The sequence below is a fragment of the Mustela nivalis genome (genome assembly GCF_964662115.1).
Source record: "Mustela nivalis genome assembly, chromosome: 18".
Classification (NCBI taxonomy): domain Eukaryota; kingdom Metazoa; phylum Chordata; class Mammalia; order Carnivora; family Mustelidae; genus Mustela; species Mustela nivalis.
Genome location: NC_139037.1, coordinates 41,060,486 through 41,080,089, shown reverse-complemented (window position 1 = coordinate 41,080,089; position 19,604 = coordinate 41,060,486). Strand labels below are relative to the sequence as shown.

The 19,604-nt window shown below is 37.5% G+C and overlaps 1 protein-coding gene across 3 annotated transcripts in view; it reads right to left on the bottom strand.

The window, feature by feature from the left end:
• Positions 1-478: 478 nt before the first annotated feature.
• LSM14A (LSM14A mRNA processing body assembly factor) overlaps positions 479-19,604 on the bottom strand; it is a 30,248-nt gene continuing 11,122 nt past the window's right edge. The window contains exons 3-10 of one of the 3 annotated variants that reach the window (XM_082708646.1): positions 18,045-18,167; positions 12,736-12,912; positions 12,393-12,458; positions 8,888-9,070; positions 8,614-8,785; positions 7,351-7,582; positions 2,510-2,568; positions 479-1,563 (exon numbers count right to left, since the gene is read on the bottom strand). In XM_082708646.1, the coding sequence (XP_082564772.1) occupies positions 2,545-2,568; positions 7,351-7,582; positions 8,614-8,785; positions 8,888-9,070; positions 12,393-12,458; positions 12,736-12,912; positions 18,045-18,167 (977 nt within the window). In that variant the 3' untranslated portion in view covers positions 479-1,563; positions 2,510-2,544. The remainder of the gene's footprint in view (positions 1,564-2,509; positions 2,569-7,350; positions 7,583-8,613; positions 8,786-8,887; positions 9,071-12,392; positions 12,459-12,735; positions 12,913-18,044; positions 18,168-19,604) is intronic. The other 2 variants (XM_082708647.1, XM_082708648.1) reach the window with 2 other exon arrangements.

Here is a 19,604-nt window from a genome sequence, read left to right as displayed (position 1 = left end):
CTATGCCTGCCAAGTACTGGACTTTAAATGAAACCAAATTACAAAACATTTCCTTGTAGAGCTATACAAAAGATATAAAATTAAAATTAAAAATATCAACCATCTTTAAATACTCCAATTCTCCTACAGTGCAGTTTTCCACATCTTTATCACTACTGAATACCTTAAGAGAAAGTTAACAAAAATCAAAATAGATAAAAATATTTAAATCTTTGGATCCCTTTATTCCGTGGCCTTCATAAAAACACAAAAGCGGCCAGATTTTTTTTCCACTATAGCTTAAAATATCAAAAAGATTTACTAGTGATTTATAATTAGCAATGAACTCTATTACCGAGTCATTTGTGGGCCACAGGCCCAAAGACCAGTGTTAGGATATCTTATAGGTTGCCAAAATAATTTCTAGCACTCTGAATCCTCCTGAAATATAATGGAATGAATCAAGATATCACAACAAAATTCCAGGCATATCAGGAAGAACAGGTTAATCGATGCCCAGTTTTATTGTCTTAAAAAAGGGGGGGGGTGCTTATTTGAAAATACAGCTAAGTACATTCTTATCTATGATTATTTACATTCATATACTGAAAATATTTATTATTTGGACAAATCCTGTGATATGCCATTTGTTATAAAATGAAGTTCTTACAATGAGTATGAGTAATTTATCCTTTTCAGATAATGGAAGAATGTATCAAATCTTCATTTATGTTCCAAACATTAAAAAAAAAAATCAAAATCAAAACTCTCAAGCCTGGAAAGCTTTGAAAAAAGACCCACCACCCATAGCTCTGCTCCTCAGCACATCAACTTCTGCAAGGACACAGTATGTTTGCTGACTTTAAAATGTTTATTCTTTAAAAAATTAGTTGCTTTTTATACAGCTATACAAAGTTCTTAATGTTTCTTTGGCAATGGAATATAATGGAATTTTACAACTATATAAAAAAGTTACCTTTGCCTAAGAAACAGTATTTACTGTGTGTACATAGTTGACTGACAAAATTCTCTACCATCCAGCACCCTAATTAATTGACGAAATAAGCTACCTCAAAAGGGATATTACAGGATTTCCAAAAAGAAAGAAAGAGAGCAAGATATAGACACATACACACGCGCACGCACACATACATACACACAACCTTCTGTGGCTCAAAACACAGTATCACGGCCCTATCTGCAGGCAACTTACAATAATTGCCAAATACAATTTAGTGATAAGAAAAATCCTTTCAGTGATGAAAAAATACTTATTAAGTCCCATTGAAGTACTGCTGTAGTTTAACTATACATAAGAAATTACTTAACCTTCTGCTATTCCAAATATATTTAATGCTCATTTTTTAAGATGAGCCTTCCCCCCTCAAAAGTAACTGCATTATATCTTTGAAATTAAGCAGAAAAACAAACAAACAAAAACCCAGTGCTGGTGACAAATATACAGCAAATTCACTTCTTCATTCTTCTCAAAGACTGAAACCAATTCTCAGGACCATGGAGAGCTAGAAATTCACCTATTTTCAAAGACTTCTTTGTAGACTATGCAGCAACTTTGTTGTCTTTCTAAAAAGGAAAAAAAAATTAGCTCATGTTTCAAACTATTGGTTTAGAAATAGTACTTCTAATTTACTTAAGTGTATTTCTCATTACTTTCAAATATGCCCTCTTTTCCCTTTCATGTATAAATCCATTTCACTAATTTCCAGGAAACATTTTACACCTTCTACACCCAGCAGTAGCTCATTACTTGTTAACTGTATTTTCTAGTTAGTAGAGGTTACAGCAGTGGTGGTGTGGTGTGGGCTGGTTCTAGCGAGAAGGCCCCTAAGATACAGGCATACCTCACTATCTTTGCTTGCATCTTAGTAATTTTTAAACACAATGACAAACTTAAACCTTCAACTTAGCAGTCAAAATTATCAAATACAATTGACAACATACTCTGGAAAAGGATTAATAAAATCCTGAAGTCTCTGATGTCTTTACTGAGCAATAAAATATCCAGACAGTAAAATAACATTTCTCTCCCAGGTTTCATGCCAGGAGAAAGCAATGATTTAGAAATTCATTTTAAAAGGATAACTTTTAAGTTCAAAATAAGTTCTGATAGTCAGAGTTGACTGGGTGATTTTTAAAAAGTAACCGGGAAAAAACAAAAGTCTCAAGGAGCCTTTAGCTTTCCAATGAGGCTAAACCTAATCAAAAGGCCTTTACATAACACCAGAGCCAGGGGCTACTATTTTCCTCAGGACTAACTGTTATCATATACCTGATTTTTACTGCTGATTCTCATCCTGACTGTTAGAAATACATTATTTCCAATGTTAAAGACTTAACTTTATCTGTGTATATAGCACCAAACCACTTGCACATTGTCATTAAATTGGAATACATATGGCATGGTATAAATTGGTGCAGAAAGGAATAAACTGAAGATAATCCCACCCCCACAATCTCCCACCAAAGTGAACCTTCACATGCCCCAACTTTATTTATTTATTTTTTTTACCTTTCAGAAAGTTGTACGATCAATCCAGACCTATTTTAGGGTCCAAAAGCTGTGGTTTTCTGAAAGGTAAAAAAAAGAAAGAAAGAGGGAGAGAGGAGAGAGGGGTAGAGGGATACAGAGAAGTAGAGGGAAAGAGAGGAGAAAATGAAAGGGGGAAAGGGAGAGAGAGTACCATGCTAAGTCATTTGGGTTACCTCTTTGTTTCTGGACCCTATCTGAAGAAACAGACTCGAACAGAAGGTAATCTGTCTCACCTACCATGGTGGCTTACTTAACCTCTGTAGCAGCAGCAGCAGCAGCAGCAGCATATAAAATAGGAGCTAACTATATTCTTACTACAAACCCAAACTAATCTCCTCATCCCCCACCCCCACAAAGTACCACAGGACCAACCTTATTAACACAATTTTATGCTTCTAACATTATCCTCAAGGAAAACTGGACTAGAAGTCAAAGAGAGTAAGTTTTGGCTTTACTAGTTTGTACCCAGATCACGAGAGTTAACCTCTCTGGGTTGCTGGTTTCCTAACTATATACTGGGGGCAGGGTGAGAGAGTTTAGAGTTCAGCTGGTATTTTTAAGGAGTTCTAAAAATCTACAATCCTACCTTGCCTATGTTTTCATTCAACAACCAGACTTGCTTATGCGCACCTCAAAACTAACGATTCATGCCAACAGAGCACAAAGAAGAAAGTCAACGCATTACATGAAGGCTGCTGTAAATGCCAATAACCTCCGTTTCTCTGAGAAGATTCAGATGTAGTTTTAGAAAGGAGTTTAATCCTTAAAGGTGAATTTTCTTCATTTAATAGTGATCAATCACTATTTCCGCCTCTAAAGGTGCCAGGTGGTATGATTTAGAAGGTGGAGAATGTGGAGGTCAGGGCTCTCATGCCAGATGTAAGGGTCATTTAACTTTGGAATGGACAAACAAGGACTAATCACACTGATGGACCTCCTACCTTACTCAAGGCTGAAGTAGTGTATTACTAATCAACATGATGAGCACTTACTTTAAGCCCACTACGGTTCCATGTCTGCTGGTGAAAATTAAAAGTAAAATACACGTTTACTAACGTCAAGAGGCTTGTATGCAGCTGGAAATGCGGAACAAAAATACATGAAATATGGAACATGAGTGTATTTAAAACGTGTACCGATGAAAGCAGATCCACAGGAGTCAGAAAAGGAAGAAATCAGTGCAGGAAGAGAAGTTTCCAAGGACAGAGCAAACCTTGGAGAAGACTGTGAAAGATGTGAAACTTGACCTTTAGCTGTGTCTCTCTCCCCACTGGACTAAAACACTAACAAGGCTGGGACTGCACCCATCTTGCTTACCATTAATATCCAGCACAGTGCATGCTATACATGAAGACTTCATTATATTTGGTCAACAAAATGAGGTTAAAGTTGGAATCAAGGACAGTGTGTATAAGCACTGACCACGAGTCAACTTGCTTGAACCAAACACCTTAAAGCACAATGAGAAACGGGGCTGGATATTATAGCAGTGGGATCCGCACAGAGTAAGAAGAGCAGGCAGTACAATGTCACATTAGAACCTTACCACCAAGGCAACATCTAGGGCTCCGTTAATCTATCATGCCTTGAAACACCCAAACAGAGGCTGGACTATTTGTCAAGGATACACTAATGTGGATAAAGACTCATGCAGACAACTTCTACGATGAATTCTAGTTCTGCAACGTGTGAGACGGGATTTCACTGGGGGCTCAAATTTGATGAACAGAGACAGAGCTACAAAAGTCTAAATTAATAAATGCGTGTACTATGCACACAGCAGTTATTTAAAGATTTACTGATGACCGTTTAGATAATGAGAAATAACTGTCCAATCTCAGAGATGAGATGACAGCTGCTGCTTCAAATATTTGAGGAATTATCATGGAGGAGTCTGTATATTCTGTGTGTTTATAAGGCTAGAGTGAAACTAAGAATGAAGATAAAAGGGGAAAGATCTTCACCTACACTGTGGAATCCTACTAATTGAACTACCCCTGGGGTAGGATGGATGCTTTTAGAAGTAAGCTGGCAGCCCCTAAAGGGATACTTCAGGACTCACAGCTTGGCCAGGAGCTCTGACTTCTCAGATGCTTTATAACTCTGAGACCTTAATGATCTTTAAAATGTGTATTTGACAAAGACCTGTACCCCTGGGACTCATAATAGATTATACGTTAATAAAACATTTAAAAAAATGTGTATTTGATAAAAGCGTAACTCTGCTTCCAAAAATGTAAAAACCGAGGGCCTGAAAGATTTAATGAGGCAACTGAAGTCACAGTGGCAACAACCACTAGAATTCTCATCAGGATCCAAGTTTAAAGTAAACATTCTTTTCCTCAAGACAAGTTGACTCCATGTGGTCTTCAACAAGGAGCTGTCACAGGTTCTTCAACAGATAGCTGATCTGCCTAAAGTGAAGGAAAGAGACCGAATGTCTGCAGACCAATCAGAGGGTTATTACGGTAGCGGGAAGGGATAGCTAATAGGAACAAATGCGGTAGTGTGGAAAGGGGCTATACCACACTGTCAGCTAGTGAGGGTGCTGGGTGGGGGGAAGCCAAGAAGATGGTAAGGTCATTTTAAAGAAGGTCAAAGGACATAAAGCAGATAAAGATGGAGAGATGCAGGTAGAAGCACATAAGGTCCCAGCTAAAAACTGGAACCTTAAAAGCTATGTATCAACAAGTTCACAAGAGGAGGAGGAAAGAAAGGGGAGGGGAGAGAGGTAAGGTCAAGAAAGAAGGGGGCAGAAGAGCAATCACAAACATGAGCATAAAAGCTTTTATTTTTTTAAAGATTTTATTTATTTAGTTAGAGAGAGAGAGAGAGAGAGAAAACACGAGAGGGGGAAGGGTCAGAGGGAGAAGCAGACCCCCCATGGAGTGGGACGCCCAATGCAGGAGTTGGACCCGTGGACTCTGGGATCATGACCAGTGCTAAAGGCAGATGCTTAACCGACTGAGCCACTTAGGCATCCGGAGCATGAAAGCTTTTAAGGAGCAAACTGAGCATTCTAGGCAGAAGGAATGGGTGAAAAGGTCCTGAGATAAGAATAAGCTTGGCACTGAACAAGAGCAAGAAGGTGATCCACATATCTGCAGCAGAGTGAGTAAAGAAAAGGGGAGTCCCAATGGCAAAAAGGAAAAGAGCCAGTACAAGACTTCTGAATTGAGAAGCATATCATGAAGTGTTTACAGGCTGTGTTGAGGAACATATGTTGTTATATTATTCTTAAAGACCTTATATTAAAAAAATTTATTTTTTAGTAATCTCTACACCCAACATGGAACTCAAAGTTACAACCCCAAGATCAAGAGTTGCATGCTCTACCAAGTGAGCCAGCGGGTGCCCTGGAACACGTGTTATTTTTAAGAAGAAAAAGACAAAAATGCCCTAAAAATAACAGTATTTTTAAAAACTAGAAGGGCTAGTGGGTGGTTATCTGTGTCAAATACTTCAGGAGGGTTAAGGGCAAAAATCTGTGAAAAGGCTACTGACCACTGGCAAGGGCAGTACTAAGAATAACAGTGACAAGCAGTGGGCATTCTGTAACTCCTAAGACATAGTCTCCCAGCTAGAATGGAAATTTTGCAAGTTTTAAGTCCTGTAGCTGTACCAGGCCACCATGGCTGGACAGCCTGAGCTAGTGACTTGAAGCTAATTTTCAGTGTCAGATGATATAATATCAGAGGTGTCAGAATTAACAGACCAGAACCCAAAGCCACTAACATCGATTCTTCAAGGGGGATCTCAACAATGGGCAGTTTCAAATAATGGACAATAAAATTCCTGCCAGAAGGTCTTTTTGTTTCCAGCTGCCCTTTGTAATTCCTAGTAGATCTCTTTACAAGGGGATTTTGATCTATTCTGTGATTACATAACCTTCCTCTCTGCTGAACCTAAAAATCAATAAACTAGGAGAGTGACTCTGACTTCATCTACAGACTTCTTTTAGTAAATTAACTATACATATAAACATACTATACAGAGCTACATAGTTTTCTAGCAGCAGTTCTCAAATGCCAATATATCACAATATTTTCAAAATCAAGGTAAAAGAAGAAAACCAGGGAAAATGCAGTTGAATTTTCCATAAAACTAAATTAAGAGCACGGACTCAGGAACAAACTTACGAGGCTCATGAGTGTACAGCATCACTTACTAGCTGACCTCGAACAAGGTATTTAATATCTCTATACCTATTTCTTCTTTTGTAAAATAGTGGTAAGAACTATCTTTAAAGAGTTCATGTGAGATTTAAGTGAGTTAATATGTGAAAAACATTTAGAACGATGTCTAACACATGCAAAATACGATATAAATGTTGGCTGCTATGGATGCTTTCCAGTTTGGAGAATGTCCTTCCTTGACTCTTTACACACTTTGTAGTATAAAATAAAGGTGATATGATATAGTCTTTTTGGGTATTTCTTTAATAATCCCCCATGACCTCCCCCCCAAAAAAGAGAAAAAACCCTATATCACTTTCTAATATTTTGGGGGGGGATAATTTTACTAGTTCATGAAATCTAAAACCATGGTTTTATATTAAAAAAAAAAAAAAGGCCCCTCCCACCCCTATCTTGTAGTTCCATCTCTTACTTCCTCCAATTGAAAAGAAAGCAGTTAAAAACTTTGGACCCACTAGCCAAGAAGTTACTGCTCCTTAAAATTATATAAACAACTTAATCCCGACTACTAAACAAATTGGAAGTTATACAAATGGCTTAAAAATATTCATGCAAAATAAATAAAAGTAAACCATTTTGAATTTCATAAAACTGCATGCTAACCCCAAACCATGTAATACTTACCCTGTATTCAAAATCTGCAAACTCCCTGCCCCCACGACCTCCTCTGAATCCACCACGAAAGCCTCGAGGGGTGGTGAAGGTACCACCTCTGCCACCACCACGCCCTCGGCCACCACGGAAACCAAGACCTCCTCTGCCTCTGTACCCGCCACGGCCACGGTTTGGACGAAGTGGGATTCCAAATGTCTCAGCATTTAATCTTCTTTCTTCAGCCCAGGTTGGTCTCCGTTCTCTGTTATAAGAACAAATAGTCTCTAGTGTATTGGGTTTAAGAACATTTTCCAAGAAAATTATGCGGCGCACTAATTTCCAAATTAAGAATAAATAAATCCTCAAGAGCAAATAAAAATAAGCACCTTATCTAAGTCGTCACAAACTGTCCATGGCAGGATGTTCCCATACTATTGCTAAACATCACGTGAAAATATGACCAGTACTAGTTTCTTTCAAATATAGCTGATGAAACAAACATAACAGCCTCCAATATAATGGGAATTCAAATACAGTAGGCTTGGCAAATGACTGTACCTCCCCTCAGCCCCAGTGTGAGAGAGGAGGACTAAACCAGGAAAGGGAACTGTCTCAGGAAGCTAGGAGAAGGAAAGTAGGTCCCAGTGTGCTAGGAAAGTTAAAGTTTCTAGTATCCTCCTAGCCCAGTCCCTGGACCTGATGTCAGAAGCTACTGCTGCTGTCCTATGGCTGTACAATCCCAGGACTAAGATCAGATCATCACCCTCCCCATGTTTACACTGAAGTAGACAACTGCCACCAGGTGGCACCAAACTACCATTCGGAGAAGGAAAATTTGGGATGGGTAGCAAAAACTCTAGAACTCTTGCTATGCTGGCTCCTTTAATTAAGCAGACAATTTTCTGGAACCACATTTGCTACAATATGGCCAACTTTTACTATATTAGCAAACTTCAGAGTAACATTAGCATTTTTGGCCATGGCTTCATTTGAACTACAGTGTAGAGGAGTAAGTAAAGGCCTTACTTAAGATGCTAGATGAATGCTTTTGGTTTAATCACTAATTTTCAAATGTGAATGCATTTCTAAACAAAAGTATATGGTTATTTCTTCTTCACGAGGAGTAATATCATTGAAAATTTAAGTACAGAGTATTTTCTTCTGGCAAAACAAAACACTAAATAATTGTAGTCCTTAGATATTTTTAAGTATACATTAAACTTAGTGAATTTATAGGAAATCATTTGATACTTCAACCTCCTAAGAGCATAAGAGAAGCTTAAAAGACAGTACCTATTATCATCACAAGAAATATTATCAAAGAAGGATTTGGTTTTGTCATAGTAGCAATTAGGGCCAAGAGGATCTTCTTCATCTGCATTTCCTTCACTGTTTTGGGTATCAACTCCTGAGTCTCCTTTATCTTCACCATTTACAGGCTTCTCCTGCTTCTCAAGTTTATCTTCTAATGAAAAACAAGCACATACCAGAAAGTCAAGATTTATATTAAACATCCACAATTCATAAGCCAAATAAGAATATTTTCTGAGTAGAAAAATAAACTCACCTTTCAACTTAAGTTTATTATGAAATTCTCTGTCTATTTCCTCCTTGTTAAATTGTGCATTTGCACTTTCAAAGTCAAAGTCTTTCTCAAATTTCATTGGACCATCTCGTCGAATACCAAATCGTCCCCTGCCACCTCGATGACCCCCACGCCCTCTCCTTGGAGCTGAAGGAGCACCTGGAACTATGTCAATAAAGAAAGAATAAACTGGTTTAAGACAGAAGCTATTACTATGGTCTTATTAAATGGACAATAACAAAAATGCTTTTTAAAAGTCTCTATACACATTACTACATTAGTAGTTTTTCTAAAAATGAAATGGAGTGCCTGGGAGGCTCAGTTGGTCAAGTATCTGACTCTTGGGTTTTGGCTCAGGTTATGATCTCATGGGTTGTGAGATCAAGCCCCACGTCAGGCTCCACGCTCTGCAGGGAGTCTGCTTTAACATCTCCCTGTCCTTCCCCCACACTCACACATGAGCTTTCTCTCTAAATAAACAAATCCTTAAAAAATTTTTTTCTAAAAAGGAAAAAGAAATAAAATTTCACTAACCTAATACACTGTGAACTGAGAACAGCACACATGAAATTTATACTTACGGGGCCCAAACGCATACATGTTTTTCAGAGTGCATAACCAAACTGTTTTGAAGACTTCTACAGTAAATTACTGTCATACTCCTTAAGGAAAGGGCTCTGCTCTGCTTACAGTTCTAATTCCTGCAAAGTGCTGAACATACAGTGGGTTCTCAAAATTTAGGAAGTTTTCTATGAAAGGATCACAGGAACCAAGATTTGGAATAAAAAAATAAATGAACACTAATAAGCACAAGTATCACAGATAGACACACAAAAGCATCACTAGGTCTCAACCACTTCCTCTTTCATCTTTCTTGTCTCCCTCTAAATGACTTCATACTATTCAAGTCTGCCTGTATCTATTCCTTGTCAAATGTGCTAACAAGATTTATGAAATATGATAAAGCAATACCAAAATAGCATAAATTACAATAAAAACTTGAGAACCCAATTATCCAACACAAGAGGAAGTGTTAAGAAAAAAAAAGAGGAATATGGAAGAGTGGTACATGTTCTGTTAACAGAAACAGAGCACAAAGGAATATAAATTCAGTGATTATACTTAAGTGAAATGTTTAATACACAGTGACAAAGATCAGAAAGTGACTACACGGTAACAGGTTATGTTCAGTGTTTGCTGAAGTTTTGCAAACTGCCCACGTTTGAAAAACCCATAGCAGCATATCCAGACACTTAAAACTAGGTAAGCAGGATGTTTTAAACATTCAACTTCACTATTAAAAACACCCTAGCCACAAGCCAGGAAGTAAATATAGCACAATCTTTCCGTCTTAAAAAAAAAAAAAAAAAAAAAAAGTTTAAGTGTATATTATGTTTGTAAAATCGTTCAGGAAAAAAAGTCTGAAAGAATAGTCACTGTTCTGTTAATGAACCTCTGGGGGATGAATTTTGAAGTGCACTGAAAGGTACTTTACTTATTACTTTATACGTTAAATGATGGTAGTATGACAATTATCTTATTATTATTTTTTGACAAATTATCTTATTTTAAGAGAGAAGTTTTCTCTTCTCCATAATACAAAAAGTGAAATATAGGAAATCAAACCAAAACCCCCAAATTCCATGGCATGTAGCACATATAAAAACATACACAGCAATGTACAGGAGAAATTCAGTATTCATTTTCTGAAATTAAGTGAAAGATCACTTTCTAATTACCTAAACAAGGTAATTACACCTTGCCTTTATTTTTTAATTTGGACATTTTAAATCATAAGTTTATCTTTGGTAAGATGTTTTGATAAATGCATCTGGGGATAAATGTTATAGATTACAAAACACAAAGTGTACAGTTTTATTAACTCAATAATCATGAAAGAAAATAAAAGTTCTTGAACAATTACTTAAAGGACAAAAAGCTCAGGGCTTAAATAATTATAATGAGAACACCTCAAACCTTCAAGGTACAGATAAATCCACTCCTAAAAGCACAGAAAACAATGAAAACAATTTTATAATGTTAACCTGAAACTGACAAACATAAAACAACACAAAAGACAGTACTAAAGAGGAAATCACTCAACAATGCAAATGTAAGTGTATAAATCTTGGTGGCCGGTAAATTCAATATACTGAAAGACAACTGTGTCCCATCAAATAGAGTTCATTCCAGAAATGTAATGGTGATTTTAAAAAAACTTTTATTTTAAAACATTTAGATAAAAAAATTGAAAAAATAGTACAGAGTGGTCCTATATGCCCATTATCTAGCTTCCCCTCTAACAATAATATTTTAATTACTGTACATTACTAAAACCAGGAAGCTGACACCAGCACAATATAACTATACTATAAACCTCACTCAGATTTCAGGTTTGTTTGTTTGTTTTTTAAAGATTTTATTTATTTATTTGACAGCGATCACAAGTAAACAGAGGGGCAGGCAGAGAGAGAGGAGGAAGCACGCTTCCTGCTCTGCAGAGAGCCCAATGCAGGGCTTGATCTCAGGACCCCAGGATCATGACTGGAGCCAAAGGCAGAGGCTTTAACCCACTAGTCACCCAGGCGCCCCAGATTTCAACAGTTTGGGAGATATTAATTTTCTAGTATTTCTTTATATATAGTTCTATAACATTTTGCTACATGTATACATCTGTACCACTACTACCATAATTAAGATAAAGAAATGCTCTGCTACAACAATGAAACTCCCCAGCGCTACTCCCAGGATGACTCCCCAGTGCTATTCCCCAGTGAAACTCCAAGCTTTCATTTTGCCTTTTTTTTTTTTTTTAAAGATTTTATTTATTTATTTGACAGAGAGCGAGCTAGCTCACAAGTAGACAGAGAGACAGGCAGAGAGAGAGGGGAAGCAGACTCCCTGCTGAGCAGAGAGCCCGATGCGGGACTCGATCCCAGAACCCTGAGATCATGACCCAAGTCGAAGGCAGAGGCTTAACCCACTGAGCCAGCCACTGTCCCCATTTTTTTTTTTTTAATTTATTTATTTGAGAGAGAGGGAGAGCGAAAATCTTAGGTAGACTCCCTGCTGAGCACAGAGCCTGATATGGGGCTTGACTCCACAATCCCTAAGATCATGAGCTAAGCTGAAATCAAGAGCTGAACGCTCAACCCACTGAGTCACCCAAATAACCCCGCAGGCTTTCTTTCTTTTTTGTTTAAATTTTATTTATTTATCTGACACAGAGAGAGAGAGAGAGAGAGATCACAAGGAGGCAGAGCAGCAGGCAGAGAGAGGGGGAAACAGGCTTCCTGCTGAGCAGAGAGCTTGATGCGGGCTGCAATCCCAGGACCCTGAGATCACGACATGAACTGAAGGCAGAGAGGCCTAAAACCACTGAGGCACCCAGGTGCCCCAGGCTTTCATTTTTTAATAGTAATTATGCATCAAATTTTCTTTTTAATTGAGAAGCACAGAATATGGCTTTCAGATTCAAGTAACTTACCTATTTGTCTCTTGCTATCATTTCTGAGTTGCTCATTTTCTGGTCTTGAAACTTTGTGTACTTCAGCTATAAAAGACATACAGTCAGGAATGAGCTCAGGACACAAAATTAAAAACTTTAAGTTCAAAATGGGAAAAACAAAGGAACCCAAAATAAAAGCAAAAAATCTATACCCCCACCACCATCACTACTTTGAGTCAAGTTGGAAAGACTGAACATTCTATCAAGTTCAGTTTAAACCTTCTAGGATCATTCACATACAGTAAATCTTTTTAATGAAAAATAAGGTGAATGGAAAATGTTGATCAGTCAATCAATGAATAGTAAATAGCTAAAGTTCTACCTCGCCTGTGCTCTTGATTCTCTATTGCTTTTTGGCTGGTAGATGGTAAAGGCCTGGTTGATACAGGGCTCCTTCTCCCAACAGGTGCTGGAGCAGGTAAGTGGGCCGAGGCGGTCTGTACTGCTTGTTCCATGGTTGGGCTTTTTCTCAAAGGGTCTAACTGAGGGCTTGAACGACCTAAAACGTAACCAAAAGATAAGAAACTACCCTATCCTCTGGGGATTTCAAAATAATCTAGACCCTCAAAAAAAACAAAAAGAAAAAAAAATTCTCCAGTTTTATTTCTATCAATTTAAATCCTTAGCACAAATCTGAATTCATCTGTTTATTAGACCAGAGTTTAAAACTGGTTATTTTAAGTGGGCTGGGTCACTAGGCTAGTAGAGAAACACTGGGAAAAAACAACAACAACAACAACAAAAAAAAAAAAAACAAAAAAAACAACCCTAAAACCCCCAACAACCAACCAACCAACCAACCAACCAACCAACGGAACTTTATCTGTATTTCTACCTGGTGCAGTAAGCTTTAAGTAAATTTTCCAAAAACTGTTGCCTGGGCAAGATGTCCCAGGAATATTATCAAAGATCATGTTGTATGCAGGTAGGACGCAGGTTTTTCCCAATAATGACAACCCCAAGATTATACTGACACTTAAGCCATTATTTCCAGAGGCTGTAACCTACAATTTTTAGTACTTTCTGAAGAGATGTCTGAAGTGGTACTTTTATAAGTACTATCTCCATTGCATTTCCATTATGAAGGAAGTAAAGAACCAGAAAGTTAGACAGGTGAAGTCCTTCAATACCCTAGGGGGCTTGGGAAAATCATGCATCAGTATTCAAAGGCCAGCAACAAATACACCCTTCAGATAATAACAAAGTCGCCATATTCATTTCTGGTCATTTGAAAGATCTTTTGGAAGCTTCTGGTTATTTGAGTTGTGCACTCACAAATTCCATTTTCCCTTTTTTTGAGGTCAGAGCCTGGTCACAGCATGAACAGAAGAATGTAGTATCACAGGCTCCCATCACCTTTTGTCTCTCTGTTTGCTGTAAATCTCTGCTCAAGGTGCTCTCTTGTCCCATGATACTGTATGGGATGTTTTGCTTAAGAAGATTTATGTTCATTTCATGGAAAAAAAATTCCAAGTATGTGGCAAATGTTACTACCCACCAGTGCATCTCACAGGCTCCAAACACTGGTGAACTGGTGAGTGCTTATAACACACTGGTTATTGTGCACCAAATGCTTCAGGGACCATTTATTAGTAAATTCCCCAAGTTTATGGTTATCTAAAGTATGGAATTACAAATGTGTATCGCCATTTCCAGCCATTAATTCCAAAGCTGACTCTACCACGAAGACAAACAGTGCAATGTTCCCATTGATTACAACAGGAATCATGGTGGTTTGTAGAAGTTCTGGCCTATGAGAAAACATTTTGTGATCATTTATCACCTTATACAGGAATTTACTTATAAAACAACTCATAAGTTTTTTGGAAAGCCTACTGTTCAATTTTACAATATTTTTTTTTTTTTTAAGATTTTTTATTTATTTATTTGACAGAGAGAGATCACAAGTAGGCAGAGAGGCAGGCAGAGTGAGAGGGGGAAGCAGGCTCCCTGCCGAGCAGAGAGCCCGATGCGGGACTCGATCCCAGGACCCTGAGATCATGACCTGAGCTGAAGGCAGCAGCTTAACCCACTGAGCCACCCAGGTGCCCCTCAATTTTACAATATTACATTAAATGATTTTATACATTTTTCTTAAAAAAAAAAAAAAAAAAAAAAAAAGACTTATCAGAGTGAGAGCATGAGCAGCAGGGAGGGGCAGAGGGAGAGAGATAAGCAGACTCCCTTGCTTAGCAGAGAGCCCAAAGTGGGGCTTGATCCCAGGACCATGGGGTCATGACCTGAGCCAAAGACAGACACTTAACTGAATGAGCCACCCAGGCATCCCTATCTTATACTCTAAAACTTGTCTCACTGAGGCTTTTGAGAAAAGAATCCTGTGACCCACAAGTGTTGCAGAACCACAAGTGAAGGAGTGTTCACAGCAAGCAAGGTCTGCTCTGTACTTTTTTTTTTTTTTTTAAAGATTTGATTTATTAGAGGAGAGAGAGAAAGCATGTGTGCACACAAGCAGGGGTAGTGGCAGGCAGCAGGAGAAACAGATCTCCACTGAGTCACCCAGGTGTTGCCTGCTGTGTACTTTCAAAACCTTTGTGACTGAAGTCTTCTAGTCAGACTGTCAGCTGTGTTATCCACAGGGAAATACAGATAATGCTAGACATACCATTTGGGAATAAACCCAGAAGCTGGTTTCAGCACAATAAAAACAGCCCACTCATCTGCACATTCTTACCAGTTCAAAGAAAACTCTATGTATTTTAATTTTGTAAAGTTGGTAAGTTTTCATTGATGAAACTTAAATGCAGAGTTCCAGGCTTTCTCTGTCACAGGTTTATATAAATATACTTCTTTCTTATAATATGTACTTCAAAAATTTTTAAATACTTGAATCTATTTTATTTTAGTCCTAAATGTGAGGGAAGAAATCTAGATCGAATATTTTCCCCACATTATCAGACAATTGTCTATCCCAACATTACTTACTGGATAGCCAGCTTTCCTCTACTAATTTAAGAATAGCTTTATCATGTATCAATCACTTATTTATATTTGGAACGATTTCTGACTTTTATTCCTGCCCTGCTTTATGTGTACTTTATTATCAAGTAGGTAAGCCCTATGTCATTACTTTTATTTGAAAAATGTCTAACTATATGTCCATGTTCATTTTTAGGACTGTGTATCTCTTTTATTAAGTTCTCCTTCTATTCTATTTGGATTTATTAAGAGTATAGTAAATTTAATGAAGAGACACAAGGTCTTCCTAATACTAAATCTTTGTATCTAGGAATAAGATCTGTTTCTATGATTACCTGTGACTTCTTTTATGTCCCTCTACTACATTTTGTATTTTCTACAGAGGTTTGCCGTATCTGTTATATATTTTTATTTCCATTACATAATCAGTGGGTTAGGTTTTAGAACACCTATTGCTTTTTATGTGTGTAACTTTATAGTCTACCTCTAATTTCAGTTTTAGTTAATTCTCAATTCCAAGTAGAAAGTCATAGCACTGCCAAATAATACTAATTCCAATATTTATGCCTGTTTTGTTTTCATGTGATTAAACTAAAAGTTTCAGAATGATGCTGAGTAGTAATGATAACAGGCATCCTGACTTATGATTTTAATAAGTGCTTCAATATTAAGGTTAATGCTCACCACTGATTAAAATAGTTAACATCTACTAAGCAGGAGCACTGCATACATTTTTTAACATGTAATTCTCACAGTAAGTTACTTACCAATAAAGCCCCATTTTATTTTATTCTTATTTATTTTTTCAAGGTTTTATTTATTTACTTAAGAGAGAGTATGAACGTGAGTAGGGTGGGGGGGGGGAGGGTGAGAGATTCTAAAGCAGATTTCACCCTCAGAACGGAGTCCATTGTAGGGCTGGATCCCATGACCATGAGATCAGGACCTGAGCCAAAACCGAGAGTTGGCTACTCAACTGACTGAGCCACTCAAGTGACCCTTTATTTTTTATAAAGATTTTATTATTTATTATTTATTATTATTTTTAAAGATTTTACCTATTTGACAGACAGCAATCACAAGTAGGCAGAGATGCAGGCAGAGAGGAGGAAGCAGGCTCCCCTCTGAGCCACCCAGGTGCCCCTAAAGATTTTATTTTTAAGTAATCTCTGCTACACAATGTGGTTTGAGCCAACGTGGGGCTCAAATCCACAACCCCAAAATCAAGAGTCATGTGTTCCACCCACTGAGCCAGCCAGGTGCCCCTCAAGTCCCATTTTATATTTTAGAAAGCTAATGCTTAAAAAGATGAAGAATTTTATTTAAGAAAGAATTTTTTTAAAAAAAAGATTTTATTTACTTATTTAACAGGGAGAGACAGAGAGAGTACCAGCAGGGAGAGTGGCAGGCAGAGGGAGAAGCAGGCTCCCTGTAGGGTAAGAAAGCATTCTTAAAAGAAAAAAAACCCCAAAAGAGCTATGGAGAAATATATACCTCTATTAACCTACAAAGAAGCCTGAAGTGTGTACAACAAAAAGTAATTACTTGTTATTTCTGGACAGTGGGACTATGGGTGTTTTATTTTCTTTCTTACACCTACTGTATTTCTAATTCATCTATAACAAATCTTTGGACTGTTGAAAAAATTAAAAATCAATTTAAATCAGTAATAAGGACAGTAACTATTTCAAAATATCTAAAGTGAGATACATAGGATCATGTTTAGTATTAGCTTGAGTTTACCCTCAACAGCTTTAAACAATATCATCCTGTGACTACAGATAGCATCCTTCTGAAAAGACTTTACATTGTTTTATTTAAAAGTGACCATCCATATAAAGCAATGTGTCAGTAACAAATGCTTCAGATACAGATAAAAAGATAGAGAATCTTGGGACCACCAAAGATTATAAAACTGGCTGGTAGAAAAAATAGATTTTAAAATATTAAACAGGATCCTGTAAGAAGCTAATTACGATGCACACTGCCACATTCCAAGGATTCTGATATAGCAATCATTAGCACCTACTTTTTTTTTTTTAATAGATTTTATTTATTTGAGAGAGAGAGAGAGCATGAAAGGGGAGAAGGTCAAAGGGAGAAGCAGACTCCCTTTGGAGCTGGGAGCCCGATGTGGGACTCGATCATGGGGCTCCAAGATCATGGCCTGAGCCAAAGGCAGTGGCATAACCAATGGAGACACCCAGGCGCCCAGGCCCTGTATTTTTAAGCAGCACTCCAGATGATTTGGTTGTGGGTGGCCCACACTAAGAACCGCTACTCTAGATCCTATGCGGATGCTAGGAAAGACTCAACAGTACAAAGAATAGCTTGTTTTTTAAAGCTACTATTTCAAGTTAATCAAGAATAGTTCATTTTCAGTGGTGAGTCTGGGACTAATTTGATACATTTAAGTATTACATACAAGTTATATAACTGCCTTGCAAAAAGTGTCAAACTTAGAGAAAGTTCACTGGTTCCCAGTTTTATGATTTCAGAATTGTAAAGAGTCTAAACAGTGGATGTCTTTCAATAATATACTTATTACAATAGCAACCAGGAGAAAAATCTTAAAAGGACCAAACAGAAGGATACATGTGATCTGCAGGCTGCAAAAGCTCTTACATTCAAAGTGAAAGACAAAAACCACTAGAGATGTTAGGAATGGTTTATATAAAAGAAAAAACAGCTTACCTTGAGATAACTGTGTTTTTAGTGATCTTGTATCCTGTGTAAAGGCAGAACCAACTGCACTACTTTGGGATAGGGTACCACTGTTTGATGTTTCTGTTCCAAAGGATGTCAAAGAACTTCCAGCTTTAAGAGATTTTTTTTTAATGAGAAAAAAGAATTTTAATTTAAAACTTTCAATTATATAAAGTAATATACCATTTTAATGATGATAACTGTTGCCACTCCTACCCCCTGCAACACACATGCATATTAATAATCCTAGAAATTAACTAAAGTGTATCAAAAATAGTATGAGAAATCTTTTACACTATATGAAAAAAGCAAACCAATATATACCCCAGCATCTCTGGATGCAAACAATTTTTCTAAGAGCAATACTGTCCTAAGCAGTTAGAAGGACAGCAAGGACCGACGTTAGACACTGAAGTAGCAGAAACGGTATGTTCTACACCAGTATTAAGGTGTAATTATTTTAATAATGAGTATCTGCACAAACAGCCAAATTAGCCAACAGGTCTATGAAGAGCTTATCCAGCATTTCCAAGGCACTAGCCAATGGACTCTAGTTCATTTTAATGCTTCCCTCCAGGATGGTACTGTGGGGCTGCATTCTGCTAAAGCAACCACAAAAAGCTCTGGTAGTATGAGTAACAAATCCCTAGAAAGGGCCCAAATTCTTTGCTATATGAGGTTATGTCAATCTTCTCTAAATTTCTGCAGTCCTTACAGATTATTCACTTTTCTTACGTTGTGTTCTCTTCTGACTTAATATTTAATCTATGTAGGTTTTCTGTAGTAGGAGCTATTTCAGTAGCCCTTCCTCTCCCATCTCTAACTCCAATCTAAAAATGATAGAAGATCTCTTGTGAAATACAGATATAACCACATTACCACTGTGTTTAGGACCCTGGGATGGCTTTCCACTGCCCTTAAGATGTAAGTTTGGATTACTTACCTCAGTTTATCAGACCCTCCCCTTATCTGTCTACCTCTTTTCTCACCACTTTCCTTATTTTCATCAGTCTACTCCACAGCAGTTGACCCAGTTAAACATTTGAAAATTATGATCAGATTCTAGCAATCTTCTGATTTCCCAGCTAAGCAACTCCAGTTCCTTCAAACCATGACTTACCTTCCCACTGTCTTTAACACTGCCCCCTCCGATTTATAAATCCTAGTTGTTCATACCCTTCTAAAACAGGGCATCAGAACCTAGCATAGAATTTCAGATAATGAGAATCACTACGACTCCCCTGAAGGTGGAATCCAGTCAGGATACAGCCCTGGCCAGCTCAGGAGTGGCCTAATGTAACTTCCCACCTCGCCAGGAATGTGGGGACTAATGCTTAAAATGATTGTGGGAAGTTAAATCCATCCCATTATCCCTAGTATTTCTGGGCAATGATTAAGACATAAGCCACTCTGAAGATGTGTAGTCTTATCTGCATGCTGCTTTGTTTCCTCACCTCCTCCAACCTCCCACTGCTTGCCCTCTGGTTAACAAACTCTTCTATATATGTTTATGTATCTTTATTTCCTCCATCTCTTCTCTGAGTTCCT